The sequence below is a fragment of the Giraffa tippelskirchi genome, chromosome 12, assembly GCF_054371585.1.
Source record: "Giraffa tippelskirchi isolate mGirTip1 chromosome 12, T2T-mGirTip1v1.2.pri, whole genome shotgun sequence".
In the NCBI taxonomy this organism is placed as follows: Eukaryota; Metazoa; Chordata; class Mammalia; order Artiodactyla; family Giraffidae; genus Giraffa; species Giraffa tippelskirchi.
The window spans coordinates 23,257,492-23,275,094 of record NC_137286.1 but is presented as its reverse complement, the minus strand read 5'-3'; the positions used below and the strand labels follow the sequence as shown (position 1 = coordinate 23,275,094).

Sequence of the window (17,603 nt, the reverse complement as noted above, 5' to 3'; positions counted from 1 at the left end):
AAATAATTACTAGAATAGAGCCATGCTCACGTATACATTATCTATGGCTGCTTTTGCACTATTACAGCAGGGTTGGCTGGCTGTGTTGGAGACCATATGGACATTGAAGTCTATCTATTTCCTATCTGGCTCTTTATTTTTAAAAAGGTGTGCCAATATCTGCTCAGAGTTACTCTCTTGGCATATGTTTTTAAGTTAAACAAAGGACTTTTCCTGGCCTTTAGTGATGAGTAGACTTTTTTTGTACTTTTATCACCCCTTTTCCGTTCACTGAAAATATTTTAGCTTATGTCATTTCTCTAGGTTCTCTGTAACTTTTATTTTTGGATGGTCTCTAAATTGGTCTAAGAAAGACAGATAACTCCATTTTCAGAACAGTTATTTGGAACCATTGTGATCTTATATTGGCCAAATGGAACAGACCATACAGGAAGTAGAAGACGATGTAGGAGAGAGATTTTATTCAGAAGGCCTTTAATTTCCCAGACCTGAGCCTGTGTAACAACCACATAGAAATGGACTTCCCTTTTATTCCTAACAGAGATTTCAGGGCAGAAGTAGCTATTGTCTCCTCTCTTTTGTGAGATTCGGCTCTAATATTCTCTGGCCACAGTAAACTAAGAACTTCAGAACTACTACTATTCTACTGATATCCTGCTACTAATCAGTTAAACAAGACATGAACTGAAGTAAACATTGATTTCCTTTTATATAAGAAAAGAGGTGACCTCCATTTACTTGCCATCCCCCATTTTTATCACTTCTCTTACTATAAGTAAGACTCCCTTGATAAAGATCATAAGTCCTGGTGGAGACTCAGCTGACTCTTGGACTTTGCATTAGCACAAGGGATTAATAAAGAAACTGCCACAGATACCAACCACCCTTGGAGAAGAGCATGGCAGCCCATTTCAGTATTTTTACTTGGAGAATCCCATGGACAGAGGAGCCTGGCAGGCTACAGTCCATGGGGTCACAAAGAGTTGGAAACAACTGAAGCGACTTAGCATGCACACACGCACCAACTACCCTCCTCCAATATTTACCAAAGACTTCTGAGAGGCATTAGACAGATACCCGTTATGGTCAATGCAAATGTGAAGGTCACTAGAACACTGAAGAAAATGAATACGTTTGTATGATCAGTCCAAATTTAACTGAGCTACTTTGTTAAGCATCAGGCAGTTGAGTCCATACAGAAAATTTACAACAGAAGTTTTATATGTTATTTGAATTAAACAGGTTTAGAAAAACAAATTCATTTTATCTTTGTGTCTACTTAATAGGGATTTTTAGGGTATAAAAAGTGTTTCCCAGGATGGCCTCTCAATTTACATTATTATACAAGTAAATAAGAATTCTAAACTGTAACTCTTAAGCTTGCAACAACAACATGGCAGTCAGGTTGTAAGTCTGGGTCTCTGGTATATACAATAATATACATCTAAAGAATATGGTTCCATTCTAACTTAGAATTCCAAAGACAGAACAGCTGTTCCAAATAGCCTTTTTTCCCCTATTAATAATTATATCATCAACATACTAGGGTCATCAGCAATTAAAGACTGAAACATCAATTTGGGGATGTTCATTAGGACTCTCCTTGCCTAAGAACCAGGAACTTTGGCCTTAAAAGGGCAGCAGAGTAAGCTGACCAATAGAAAGCCTTTATCTAAAAGAACTATAATAAACTTAACTCATGTATGTTGTTAAAATTTTTATACTATGGACTTCCGTGGTGGCCCAGCGGTTAAGACTCTGCACTTCCACTGCAGGGAGTACGGGTTTGATCCCTGGTCGGGGCAGTTTCGTATGCCGCACCGTGTGCCTGATGAAAGTTATACGCTCTATCTTTGCACCTAAATAAGAAGCCTTCCCCCCTCAATCTTTTCTGCTAATTTTTATTGTTCTCTGTCTTCAAATTTCTAGTCAAATAACTCTTTTTCCGGAAACTTCTCCTTGGATTAATCTCATCTGGATCCAGTCACTGATATCCAAGCACATATTGTTTAAATCAAAATAACTATATTGTTCCTTACTTACACCTTTTATATTCCTCTTATCTCCTCAATATATTTAGTATTTCCCTTTGTCCTAATATTATTGCATTTTAATTAATTATGATTCACTAATATCATTTAGGTTAGCAGTACAAAAAAGAGCTCAAAGATAAAAAGTTCATTTTCTCATTTCCAATTCTAATATATAATAAGTACCTACTCTCTATATTTTAGGTTTATGTGCTAATTTTCTCTCACTTCATTAGACTAAAGTGCTTGAAGCAACTCACCAATGCAACATAGAAAGCCACAGGGAATACACCTTGATAGCTGAATAGATAAGAGTTCTAGGAACTAGGTGGTTGGTCCCTATTTCATGCCAAAATTGATATCAGTTTGTAAGATTAAAAGGAATTTCATAATCTTCATTTTACAAGGCAGTTCTAAAAACAATACTGAACTACAGTCTCTTATGCTTAATTAGAGAACATTTTGAAATGTTAACTCTAAATAGTTTGGGGATAGTATTTGGAAAATCTAGCTACAGCTGACACTCTTTGGTGCAAATCCAATTCTGCTTTTGTACTGATTTAACCTACACTGGAGAAAAGGTCTGTCATTAAGTCATAGATCACAGATTATGTAAAAGAAAATGCAGGTCATTATTTTCAAAGAGCAAATTCACACATGGTTTAACAAACGAAATAACTCTCCATTCTCAGAAAAAGCAATATTCCAATTAAGCTTTTTAAACAGTTTAGCTAGTTTATGCAAAACTCAGTTAGAAATGGTGTCCATGGTTTTCTAATATAAGAAGCTATTCAAACCATTACTAACCAAAAAAGTTACTTAAAAAAAAAAAATTTAGTGTTGTATACAAAAAAACCCCAAAAAACTGTGTACTATTTTTTTGACAGTGGTTACCTCTGAAAGGAGCATTTGGGAAATGTACTCCAGGCCTTCACCTTTTACTTTTCTCTGCTACATGTGAATTTTTATAGGGAAAAAAAGCAGATTTAAAAAAAATAAGAATGTTCAGTCTTAATAAGCAGAGCATATAACTTTTGAAATTTAAAGACCATGTTTTTTTACAGCAATTTTAGATTCACAGCAAAACTGAGAGGAAGACTCAAAAATCTCCCGTATACTCCCTGCCCCAACACATGAATAACCTCCTCCTCTTTCAGCACCCCACACCAGAGAAGTAACACTTGTTACAATCAATGCACCTACACTGACCATCATTATCACCTGAAGTTCATAGTTACCAAGTTTCACTCTTGGTGCTGTACAGTCTATGGGTTTGGACAAATATGTTCATTATTAGAGTACCACCGAGTATTTTTACTGCCTCAAACATCCTCCAAGTTCAACAAATTCATCTCCCTTTCACCCTTCTCAACCCCTGGCAACCAATGATCTTTTTCACATTTTACCTTTTCTATAAAGTCATATTGTTGGAATCCTACCATATGTATCCTTTTCAGGTTGGCTTCACTTAGTAATATGCATTTAAGGTTCATTCATGTCTTTTCATGCTTGAAGGCTCATTTCTTTCTAGCACTGAATTAATATTCCATTGTCTGGATGTGTTGCCATTTATTTATCCATTCACTGACTAAAGGATATTTTGGTGCTTCCAACTTTTGGCAATTATTAATAAAGCTGCTAGAAACAATTATGTGCAGGTTCTATGTAGACATAAGTTTTCAACTCCTTTAGGTAAATACCAACATGCAAATAACCTTTCAAAAGTTCTGAGTCACCCATCTATATCATGAGAATTAAAATGAAAGCATCTGGCACACTGCCATTCTGTAATGTCTTCAAACTTTACCAAAGTATATACTGAGCCAGGTCAGTATATTTTGGAGTTAATGTTTAGTCCATCTCCTCCTTTGTTATAAGGTGCCATTTCTTGCTGCTGTCAGTATACCTACTTTTAGAAGTACCTTCTCACACCTGTTGCTTCACATTTCCTATGAATCTTTCAGCTCCCAGAACATCTTGACTGTGCTTGTAAAATGTCTGAAAACAAGCTGCCCAAAGCCTACTTTAACAAAAAAAAAAAATACCAAATATAAAATTATAATTCTGACTCATTTTTTAAAATTCTTTCAAACTCTATGGTTCTTTCTTTACACTGAATGATGACTCAACAGTCCAAAATGTTTATTTGTTGTGTGATTTCTACCTCCTTTTTCCTAATTTAATTCTCTAGTTCTAGGGTTAGGGAGAAAAGATGGGTTTATCATGCAAGAATTTGAGCTCTAGCTCACCATCCTCCCAACCTTTCATTAAACAATGGTTATTAAGGAGGTTTAAAAAAAAAAGATGGTAAAGTTAGTTGAAACTTGGATGTCTTGAAATCTGCTTGTATAGCATTTTAAATCTGCTTGTGTAGCATTTTTAGAAGATAACATAAAAATGTGGGATGACTGTCTTCAAAAACAAACAACTATGTCTAAGACACTGAAATTCTTAACTGTAGGGTTTCCTTTCAGAGTTGTAACAGAAATTTGATTCCAAGTTACAGTGTCCCAGGCGCCTAACTGTAGCCTCACGTCACTACTAGCATGTGCCAACAAACAAAAACAAAACAATAAAACTACATGGCTCTCTATAACCTAAAGGGGTGAGATGGTGTAGGAGGTAGGAGGGAGGTTCAAGAGGGAGGGGACATATGTATACTTATGGCTGATTCATGTTGATGTATGGCAGAAACCAACACAATAAAGAAATTATCCTTCAATTAAAAATAAATAAAAAAACACAACTGCATGGCCACCAGTCAACACATTCAAATGCTAACAAGACAATTACAGCAAAGACAGTATTATATTAATATAGCTTTTAAAAATTCACATTCATTATGCCATTTTATCCCATGAGGGGTAAGTCAGGGGTCCATTTAACACATGAAAAAAAGACTGAAACTTAAGAGTTTAAATCACTTGCACAGAACCATACAGCTAATCACAAATGGCAGAATCCAAAACCAAGGACACAGTGATACAGAGAAAGAAATAATTTTGTAAGTCAGGCCTATCTGAATTTAAATCCTACCATTTATGACTTGCAAGATTGGAATGGACGGTCCATGATTCTGCTCTGTACACTGATTAATCTCAAGTGTCTGGAACAGTGCAAGTATATAGCAGGTATCAGTAAATATATGTTAAAAAAAATTACCCCCCCCCAAAAAAAATCACAACTTCTTTGGATCTGTTTCCTCATCTGTAAATGGAAACCAGAAGTCCTTGCTTCATATCTGCTGATGTAATGTATATACAAACATCTGGTAGTTATTTAAGAATTCACAGACCTGCCTGTTTGGTGGTTTTTCATAGGACCACCCATCCCCTCACTTTTCCCCCAGGCTCCAAGGAAATAGCAGAAAACACATTTCAGCATGACTCGCAGGCAAGCTGGTGGTAATGCAGATGGGCATATAAAGAACTAAACTGGTGTGGCTCAGTCAGGTAGCCTGCTGTTCTCTTTATCTAAAACAGAAATGACAAAGGATCTTCTAGAAGAATCTGTCACCTTGATTGCTAATTTCAAAACAGAAAATTCTGGCAAGGAGGGAAGCACCTAATCTATAGCATGCAAAAAAGAAACGAGGGAGGGATATCTAAAGATAAATAAGACAATAAGAATACTGAAGTGAGGAGATCCAGAGTAACATACTGAAATAATTCAGCCTAAGAAGGGGCCCATCCACTTCTCTGTAATGTAGTATGTTCTTTCCAGTAAATCTAATGGATGAAGAGGTCTTTAGGACCACTGCTAAATTCTGCCAACAGAGATAGAAACAAAAGGTAGATGCTTTTGACACAAAAGCTTAAAAGCAAAGGGAAATGGTGCTGCAAATGGTACCATCAAGAATATGAAAAGACAACTCACAGAAAGGGAGCAAATATTTGCAAATCACGTATCTGCTAAGGGACTTGTACCCAAAATCACAAAGAACTCTTGGAACTCAGTAATAAAGATAAATAACCCAATATTAAAATGGGCAAAGGACCAGAGTAGACATTTCTCCAAAGAAAATACACAAATGACCAATAAGCACATAAAATGATGCTCAACATTATCAGCCACTAGGGAAATGCTAATGAAAACTACAAAGAGAAACCACTTCACACCCACTAGCATAGCAAAATAAAACAGATGGACAATGCCCATCTGCAAACGAATGGATAAAGAAGTTGTGGTACATATACACAATGGAATATTACTCAGCTGTAAAAAAGGAACGCATTTGAGTCAGTTCTAATGAGATGGATTAAACTGTAGCCTATTACACAGAATGAAGAAGTCAGAAAGAGAAACACCAATACAGTATATTAATGCACATATATGGAATTTAGAGAGACGGTAATGACAACCCTATATGCAAGACAGCAAAAGAGACACAGACTTTTGGACTCTGTGGAAGAAGGCAAGGGTGGGATGATTTGAGAGAAAAGAACTGAAACATGTATATTACCATAAGTAAAACAGATGACCAGAGCAAGTTCGAAGCATGAAACAGGGCACTCAAAGCCAGTGCTCTGGGACAACCCAGAGGGATAGGGTGGGGAGGGAAGAGGAAGGGGTGTTCAGGATGCGGAGGACACATGTGCACCTGTGGCTGATTCATGTCGATGTATGGCAAAAACCACCACAATATTGTAAAGTAATTAGCCTCCAATTAAAATAAACTAATCAATTTTTTTTTTAAAAAGAAATGAAAAAAAAACAGATTTACAATAATAAATAAATACCTATGCTTGGTGAAGATGTGGACAAACTGGAACTCTCATACATTGCTAGCAGGAATGTAAAATGATGAAGCTGCTTAGAGAAGTTTGAAGATGCCTTAAATCCTAAACACAGAGTTACCATATGACTTAGCAATTCTAATTCTACATATACACCCAAGAAAACTGTAAACATATGTCCACACAAAGACTTGTACAGGAATGCTTGTAACAAAATTATTTATAATTGTCCAAAAGTGGAAATGACTCAAATTTATCTATCCATTGATGAATGGATAAACAAAATGTGATAGATCTATACAGAATTTGTTTATTAATAAAGAGAAATAAAATACTGATACATACTACAACTCAGATGAACCTGAAAAACATTACACTAAGTGAAAGAAACCAAACACAGAAAAGAAAGGTACATACTTTATGATTTCATGTATATGAAATATCCTGAATAGACAAATCCATAGGGACGGAAAGTAGATTAGTGGTTGCCAGGGGCTGAGGGAAAATGCAGTTGGGAGGGCCTGTTCACTGGTACAGGATTTACTAGGGTGATGAAAATATGCTGGAATTAGATAGCGGAAACAGTCACACAACAAAAACCCACTGGGTTGTACACTGGGTGAATTTTACAGTGTGTGAATTATATCTCAATAACCTTTAAAAGCAAAGGTGGATAAAAATATATGCACTGTGGAAGAAAATTCTCCTAACTTCACACTCTAACTTTCAGAGATTGGCAAGTGGGAGTAGGAGCACAGATATCTCATACTGTGGATCCTATGGATCCCCATGAAGATAGTGAGTGCCTGCTATTTCTCAGCCACTGGGAGAAATCCATTTAATTCTCCAAGTATGTCCCCTAAGGATAAGCCTCAAGACACAATTAGGTACAAAGGCCACAGGAGCCTGCAGTTACAGTCAACAGAGATACTGAGGAAACTTAATGTGATGCTTCTCTCATCACTGAAGCTAGGTTTGCCCTAGCCCACCCAGAGGACACCAGAACCTTACCACTAGCATCATCACCTCAAAACTGAATTCAAGGGCTTTCTTGGTGGCTCACTGGTGAAGAATCCTCCTGCCAAGGCAGGAGACATGGGCACAAGTAACAAATACATGTTGTTCAGGCGCCAAGTCATGTCCGACTCTTTGCGACCCAATGGATTGCAGCACACCAGGCTTCTCCCTTAAATTTCATGGAGTTTGTCCAAGTTCATGCCCATAATAATAAATAGATGGGGGTGGTACAATTCCAACCAAAGGAAATTTAGTCAAGTTTAATATATATTAAAGTTATTTAAACTGAAGGATAAGGGTGTATGCAGAAACTAGTACCTAAAGTTGCAGAAATCTCAAGTCAGGCTTGAAGCTTAATTATAATATAAAGTAATAGAAAAACTAGCCAATAATAGAAGAAAAATACTAACTTCCATATAAGATTTGTGGCCCAACAGCAGCATTATTCCCCCAGTAAAATGCCACTGTATTCTATTTATACAGCAATTCAAAAATGTGTACCCGCCCCCTCACCAAGCTCTCATTTTAGTCTCACAAAAACCTGAAAAGATGTCATTGTCCAGCAAGGTCAGTCTGACTCCAAAGCCTAAACCTTCAGTATCACACAATTCTGCTTCCTATAAAACTAAAAATTTATACTTTTTCTCAAACTATAAACAAACATCAAAGACAAAGATATTTTATTAAAACCAAGTGGTGAACGTGTATTTATTGAATTTTTATTCATTATTCCTTAATTCTACTAGTATTCCTTATGTTTTAAAGTCCTTTTAACTTTACATTTACTGAACATTTTAAAAAAAAGCAAAAAATGAAACAAAAATATTTGCAACAAGGTGACAAAGAGTTTAACATGCCTCATATTTAACAGACCTCTCACAAATCTACTAATCACAGACAAACCAGAAGAAAAACGAGCAAAGGACCTGAAAAGTATATTAAACACTGAGATATCATCAAATTTGGCAAAGATGAAAAGACCAAAATAACCCGCGTTAGCGTGAGTGTAGGAAACCCAGGCCTAGGCTCTATGGGCACTCTGGACCTGGTTGCTCCTGAATCACCTCATTCATATGTTTATTTTAATACCCCACAAGTTGACTTGCTTGTCTCTCCCTTAACTGAACTCTTTAAAGGACATCTTAATCCTTTTTACATCCCCAGTAACCGGTGTCTACCCTCTAAGTGACACTCATGATTCACCTGAGCAGTACGTGCGTGAAAGACAAAATCAGACCAATCAGAAATATCTGGGCCTGAGATGACAGTGAAGAAGGCTAGACTCTGACAGTATTACTTCCTGAGGCCTCTGCATCTTATCATCCACCCAGCTGCTAAAGGCAAAAAAAAAAAACATTGAGTCATCCATGATTTCTCCTTTCACACGTAGATTAAGAACAGCCAATATGTATTATGAAAATAAAGACTTAAATTACCCAGAAAAATATCAATTTCTTATACTTTATAATTGAAAAGCTTCATAAGGCAGAAGAAGTGTGTTTCTAATGAATAATCAACAAAATTGTGACTCTAAGATTTCCCATTTCTACAATGTATCCTAGTTTACTACTGTCATTAAAGCAATAACTATCTGAAGCCAAAGATAGTTGGTACAACTAAAAAAAGCTATGCAAAAAACACTAAAACAACTATATTTCTAGATGTAAGCTATATTTAACCTAATGTTAAAGGTTAATGTATCACAATAATTTGTGAGTTAAAAAACACCATTGGCATAAGTCAAACAAAACAATGACTATAAGGAGAAAAAAATTGCCCTCATCCCCAAATAGGCCCTTTTCGTGATACAGATTGGTATGTTCTTGGTGGGATTACTGTGACATACCAATCTTTCCTCTTGAAAATAAAGATATATCTTTTACTAACGTCAGGAGACAAATGAAAAATGCTTCAATTTTTGCCATTTTTACTTCTACAGTTAAAGAAAGAACTTATTCAGTAATTCACCAAAATCAAATTCAAACATAATATAAACATCTTTTGGCTTTTTAACATTCATGTAGAGTAGCATTTAATAAGTGAAATGGATTATATTAAAGACATTATTCTGAAATTACACATAAATTCATGATGATTCTCCAAAATAAGATAATAAAGAACATAATTATTGACATATAATTAAGAACATATATAATAAGTTTTGGCTGCTAAAGTTTAAAATTCAAAAAGAAATAAATTTGCATTCAGGTTAACAAAGAAGGGGAAAAAGGCATCCCAAAAGAGTCGCTGCCTCAAAAGAGGCTATAAAAAGTTTTAATGCAAATAAAGATTACTATAATAAGTATCAGTGACTAGCCAATCATAAATTCTTCACATTTCAGAAAAGCAATGCTAATTTTTAACTTAGCGCCACAGATAAACTCATTTTAAATTTCACATATGAAAAATCCACTTTTTTCTGGGTAAAGGAGGAGAAACTTAGCAAAAATTCTCTTCATCTTATCAAAAATGTAGTCTTCATCTTATCAAAGAACTACTAAAACCCAGCAAGAAATATAGGCATATTTAATAGACAACATAATGACAACATAGTAATCTTTTTACTGTTAAAAAGAGAGAGATGAAACTGTGATATAATAGAACACACAGTAAATGAAAAAGAGAAGGAAAATGGTTTATAAAGCAACAGACCAACCTTCAAGATATTTTGAGTGAAAAAAGATATAAAATACAGTATGTTATCTTTCGCATTGAAAGGGGCAGGAGACTGTGTGTGTGTATGCGTGTGTGTACACGCTTTTGGTGGTCTATACCAAAATCAGCTTTGGAAAAATACATATGAAACTGTTAACACAAGGGTTATCTGGGAGGAGGATAACATGGTAGCCAGAAAGTAGTAAAAGGTAAGCTTTTCCTCATTTCATCTGCTTGTGTATTTTGAATCTGAGCAATGTGAATGTATGTATATCAAAAGAAAAAATTAAAAGTACTTTACCTTGCACCATTGTTCCTAATGACTTCCACAGTTTCTTCAACAAAATATCGATCCTTGATGTATGCAAAAATATCATCACAAATTTCATGTAAGCGTGAACGATGGGTGAGGTTGGTCAAGTATAAAACTGGAATAATTAGTGGTTCTGGAAAGCTCTGAAGATTCTGCCTTGCTTTTCTTTCTGACTCAAGTGCTTCCTGATAGGTGAGTCCAGGTCTGCCCGTCACAGCACAGCTCCACACAAGACTGTTGCACAGAATGGTTCGCTCAAAAAAGTCACTGATTCAAAAACAAAAACAAAAATACATTACCTATCATTTCACAAGTTTTATATTAAAAGCTGACAAAGGATTGAGCCCTTATTGCAAAATTTTATACAGAATCATAGAAGTCATACAAAAATTTAGGAACTGGTCAATTTACACATTAATACAAACATAAGAAAAAGTATATTTAAACTAGACATTTATAGTTTTCAATTTAAAGGTACATTCAGCCAAAATTGGACTGTGATTTCTATCAGTTTTGAAACTGAGTGAAACAAAATAAACTCAGCCTTTCTTTTTCCTTCTAATTTTTAAGCTTTCTCTTCCAAAGCAGTCAAAACACTGAATTCAAGCACTTGACTATGAATTTTGAAAGGCTTTAACATAATAGTGAAAAACTGGGAAATCTAAGCATCTAACAATAAGAGAAAAGTTAAATAAATTATAGTACTTCATACAATCCATTAAGCAGTGAGAGAGTTCTTAAATAATATAAACAGGAAAGACAACTTCCCAGTTTGCTCCCATCCTATATTTTTTTCAAAGTAAAAGCTTACCAAGACAATTTATGGTTCCCAAGGGAAAAAGTGGGAGGGACAAATTGGGAGACTGGGATGGAGGTATACACATTACTATATATAAAATAATAACTAACAAGGATCTACTGAATAGCAGGGAATTCTACTCAATACTCTGTAACAACCTATTGGAATTCTACTCAATACTCTGTAACAACCTATTATAGGACAAGAATCTAAAGTAGACATACATACATGTGTAAGTGAGTCACTTTGCTGCACACCTGAAACTAATACAACATTGTAAATCAACTATACTACAAAAAAAATTTAATAAGTAAATATATAAAAAAAGCTTATCAAAACAATATATAGAATATGGTCCACTTGTGTTAAAATAAAAAAAAGAAAGGAAAAAAAGGCAAGATATAAGGAAAGTAAAGAAAGATGACTTAAGCATAAAATATTTCAGGAATTATAATACAAAATATATTATATGTTATGTTAATACAAAAATCAAGGTAACAGCTACAGAATGGGGATGGGATTAAGGGACCATTCTACTCAGTGTTTTTCTACACTGCTGGGATTTCTTACTATGGCACTGATTTCTCTTCAAAACTTTAATTCGGTCATTTTTAAAATGCAAGAGATCTATTATAGAGATAGACTTCTAAGGTATATTAAGTAGAAAAAACTCAATCACTGAATGATACAATTCCACATGCATTAATATAATAATAGCAAAAATGTGCAAAGGTTTGTATTTATACAAATGCCATAAACAGATGTTCCCTATGGAGAAAGGGAGGAACTGGGAAGGAAGAAAAGAAAATTTGTTATTCTAAATATTTCCATAGTGTTTGAATTTTTAAAAGTATTTAGTTGATTGCTCGAGGTCTTAGTTGCAACACACGGGATCTTTGATCCTTGTTGAGACATGCAGGATCTGTAGCTGTGGCATGTGGGATCTAGTTCCCTGACCAGGAACTGAACCCATGCCCCTTGCATGGAGTGTGGAGTCTCAGCCACTCAACCGCCAGGAAAGTCCCTATTTGAATTGTTATGATGAGTATTCATGTTTTTGTAACAAAAATGTTTTTAAATAGAAAAGGTTAGAAATATGCAAAAAGATTAACAACAGTTGCCTCTAAGTGGTAAGATTTGGGTAAATATTTTGCCCTCTTCTATATTTTGGTCTCCTTTTCAACAATTATGTGCAACCAACACAACTCACAATTCTCTAACTTTTTCTCCTTCCTGAGATCCATCTTTCCTTCTACCGTCATTCTAAAAATTGTTAAAAACTATTACATGCTTATTTCCTCATTAGTATATCTGTACAGGTTACCCCTACAGTAGGGTCTGATTTCCAAAGAAGATTTGGAATAATTCCATTCAGATAGTTTCATCTGTATATTTGTCTGTAGTCTACAAGAACAACAAAAAATGAAACCTATAGAAGTAAAGAGAAACTAATCATACCTTAACATAAATGAGATCTAAAGAGATAATACACATAAGCCAAGTTACATGACTGTGCCTGCATGCTAAGTCATTTCAGTTGTGTCTGACTCTTTGAGACCCTGTGGACTGTAGCCTGCCAGGCTCCTCTGTCCATGGGATTCTCCAGGCAAGAATACTGGAGTGGTTTGCCATGCCCTCTCTCCAGGGGATCTTCCTGATCCAGGGATTGAACCTGTGTTTCTTGGGTCTCCTGCATTGGCAGGTGAGTTCTTTACCACTAGCGCCATCTGGAAAGCCCAGACTAATTCAGTACAAAGGAAAATTCTTTTCAAGTGTGTACCCTTTAGTAATGGAGATAATGGCTGCACATCATTAAAATACAAAGTAAAAAGTGATTATCTTTACTAGACAGAGGCAGATATCCTTTGGGAATTCAGAGGAAGGGAACAAGAAGAGACAGGCACAAAAGATCAAGAAATGCTAGGAAACACCTTTGGGAGGAAGTAGCATTAAGAGTTAGGATGAAATGGAAAAGTAGAGTTGAAGAAAAAACATGTCAGAGAGAAAAAACGATGAATATAATCTGATTTTTATAATAAAATCTATGTCAGATAAATACTTTATTAGCTAAGTGAGAGGCAAAAGACATACCCAATCGAGGGTTATCAACAGTGCAGAATAAAATGAATGAACAGATAGATCTTAGAAGAGGTCTTATTTAATTTTTACTGCCTAAAACTGCAGTTCACTTAGAAAGCTTCGCAAAAAGTTTTAAACTGTTTCCTTCAGAAACAAACATAGGTTCCCAAGCCACATATTTAATGTGCATGAGATACTCTGATAATTTAAGCTATATCTAGTATACTACAGGTGACCTCTGCACTATGAGGAGAGAGGAAGAAGGGGTGCTTATCTCCACACAGTCAAAAATCTGTATGTAACTTTACAATCAGCTCTCCTTATTCACAGTCAACTGTAAGGAAGTAAAGTGAAGTGAAAGTCGCTCAGTTGTGTCGGACTCTTTGCGACCCCATGGACTATATAGTCCGTGGAATTCTCCATGCCAGAATACTGGCGTGGGTAGCCTATCCCTTCTCTAGGGTATCTTCCCGACTCAGGAATCGAACCGGGGTCTCCTGCATTGTAGGCAGATTCTTTACCAACTGAGCTACCAGGGAAGCCCCAACTCTAAGGAAAAATATACTTCAAATCTAGTTATTTTACACATTAACTAGTCTCTGCTTGTGCTCAGTCACGTCCAACTCTTTGCGACCCCATGGGCTGTAGTCTGCCAAGCTCCTCTGTCCATGTGCAGTTTTCCAGGCAAGAATACTGGAGTGGGTTGCCATTTCCTACTCCAGGGGCTCTTCCCAACCCAGGGACCAAACCCACATCTCCTGCATCTCCTGCATTAGCAGGTGGATTCTTTACCACTGAGCCACCTGGGAAGCCCAACTAGTTTAAGGCACTGCTATCAAAAACAAAATGGTAGCTACACATACAATTTAAAATTTTCTTGTGGCCACCTTTAAAAACTTTTAAAGAAATACTAATGAAATCAATACATTTTATTTAACTCAATATATTCCAAAATATTGCAATATGTAATCAATAGTGAAATATTTTACTTTTTCTTTTTTTGCTACTAAGTCTTCAAAATCCAGTAAATATTTTACATTTATTGTGCATCTTAATTCTGACAGGTGACATTTCAAGTTCTTAATAACCAATGGCTCCTGCATTAGACAACACAACTCTAGCCATTGTAGGTTGGTATTTGACAGGCTGGGATATTTGCAGCCATGGCAGGGAGAAGACTTTAGACTGAGCTGCAATAAACACTACTTATTTCTTTTGATTAATTTTTTATTATTGGAGTGTAATTGCTTTATAATGTTGTGTTAGTTTCTGCTGTACAAAAATGTCCATCAGCTTATGTATACATATATCCCCCCTCATCCGTGAGCCTCCCTCCCACTCTATCCCTCATTCTACCCCTCCAGGTCATCACAGAGCAGGGAGCTGAGCTCCCTGAATAAACGTTATTTAGATTTGTTATCACTGTTCAAAGTACCAAGGAGAGGAATGGTATAAGTACCACAAACCTCCACTAAACATGTAAATAGACAACAACCAGTGATGTAGAGCTACCTTTCTTCACCCAGGTTTCCACAGCCTCTTGTAAAGGGTTTCTACTGTTTGTTTCCTTTGTGCTTATCTATTCTACAAAGTGTTGTTGCATTATACCCTGCTATGCACAAAATCCACCATTAGGAGGAGGGAGGCAGGACACACTACCACAGTAGTGTGGGAAGCAAGGGGAAAAAAAGCCCAAAGCTATCTCTCCCTATTCAACACCCCCTACCAACATGGCACCATCTCTAACATTATATACCTTCACTTCCACTTCTGCAATTCTGCTCTTCACCCATTCATCATACTCATTCAAATGTGTAGGATTTTGTTAATAATACTGAACTCTAGGGGATAGATTACCGTGCCTCTTCAGTTTCAATATTATAAGGCTATAAATAATGAAAAATTCCAAGAAGCACATTTTTATTATTGTGAGGAAAAATTTATAAAATACAAAGTACTATTTTATATCAGTTTAGACTAATACAGATTATTATGTCTCCAACTGATTGCTATAATACATTTCCTTCAACAAACCTCTTTACTAGAAATGGGCATAGTACTAGCCCAGAGGTCAAATCCAGACTTCCACATGTTTTTCTATTTTTATTGGAACACAATACATTTAGGTATTGCCTATGACTGCTTTCTCACTACATCCATAGAGTTGGGTAGGTGCAACAGACACCTAACAGCCCGGAAAGCCGACAATATTGACTATCTGACTCTTTAAGAAATTGTTTGATGACCCCTTACCTTTACTATTATTTCTTAAGGAAAAATTGCTTCTGAGTTACCAGGTCAAGTACTGGTAAGAACACACTTCTAAGGGCAACATCTCTGTTAACTTGCTGAGTATCTGGAAAACTAAAAACCTAGTAGAATAAGGTTAAGAACGAAGTGACATAAAAAACAGAAACCAAATACAATTAAGAAAAGATAAATCCAAAGCATACTCTATTTACTTAATGGCCCAAACTATTAACTAGACACACAATAAGAAAGATCCAGCACAAAACTGCAGAAAAAATCTAACAGACGTAAGCAAACTCCTCCATCTGCAAAATAATTAGTAACTGAGAAGGCAGCCATAGGTTAAAAACTAACATAACTCAACTAAACCAGCATACGGCATGCAATAGATGGAAAGTATGGTTTATGAACTTAGAAAAGCAGTAACTATTAAAAAAAGACAGCATGGGTTGGTCTAACAATTGCTTTCACTGAATGGGTTCCAAGAGCAGATTAGGTGCTAATTATGGGCATGGTAGACTAAACATGTCTTATAGACAGAAAAAGCTGCAAGAGGAAAATTATGTTTGTTTTGGTAAGGGGGAGTTCAATTAATTAAAAATATAAAGTTTAAAGACACTATAACAAGATATTACTTTGCATTTAGTGCTGCCTCAGTCAGACTTAGTGACATACAAGGTAAGCTCCTAAATTCTTCAGATGACACTAAGGTGAGGAATGGGTTTCCCAGGCAGCTAGCGGTAAAAAACCTGCCTGCCAATGCAGGGGATGCAAGAGACCAGGGTTCGATCTGGGGTTGGGAAGATCCCCTGAAGGGGGGCATGGTAATCCATTCCAGTATTCTAACCCAGAGAATTCCGTGGACAGAGAAGCCTGGTGGGCTACAGTCCATAGAGTCGCAAAGAGTTGGACACGACTAAAGTGATTTTGCATCAATGCAAGGTGAGGAATAGCAATACAGATTTTTAAAATCTAGACACTAAAGCCTTAAGTACAAATCAACAAAGGTGAAACATTATGGCTCCATTTTTCAGGACCCAACTTAGATGTTATCTCCTATTTGAGGGCTTCCTCATCTCCCCAGCAGTTTTCAGCTCCATTGTCTATGTTTCCATTACACTGGCTCCACAGCATATGTGATTTATATCATTGAGTTATAGACACACATTCACTTCTCACTAGAGGGGGAAAAAATTATCTTAAAATCTCCAAAGACATTTCAAAGTATAGCATCAAGAATAAACAAATATCTTCTCATTGGCAGTCCACATTTACTTTGATGTGTATCTTAAGGTGGCTGAGCTGGTAAAGAATCCACCTGCCAATGCAGGAGACACAAGAGATGTGGGTTCGATCCCTAGGTCAGGAAGATCCTCTGGAGGAGGAGATTGCCACTCACTCCAGTATTCTTGACTGGAAAATCCCATGAACATAGCCTGGCAGGCTACAGTCCATGGGGTCGCAAAGAATCGGACATGATTGAGCACACACACTTGCACACACATGTGAATGGAAAGGAAAGTATCTGAATCTCAGCTTTGCTACTTGTACAATATGACTTGCGTAATTTATACAAACTTCATTAAATTTGGTTCTCTTTCTATAAAATAGGGATAATGTGCTCCATAAATAGTTAATATAAAAATTAAATAATACAATATGCCTAATATACTAAATGTGTCCTCAATAAACAGCAATTCTTATTGTTTAGATATCCTACATGC

General features: G+C 36.0%; 1 protein-coding gene across 19 annotated transcripts in view; it reads right to left on the bottom strand.

Moving 5' to 3' along the window:
* Nucleotides 1-17,603, bottom strand: part of BAZ1A (bromodomain adjacent to zinc finger domain 1A) — a 123,913-nt gene that overhangs the window by 56,092 nt on the left and 50,218 nt on the right. For all 19 annotated transcript variants that reach the window (XM_081547955.1, XM_081547951.1, XM_081547957.1 and 16 more), the window contains one exon: nt 10,740-11,018. In XM_081547955.1, the coding sequence (XP_081404081.1) occupies nt 10,740-11,018 (279 nt within the window). The remainder of the gene's footprint in view (nt 1-10,739; nt 11,019-17,603) is intronic.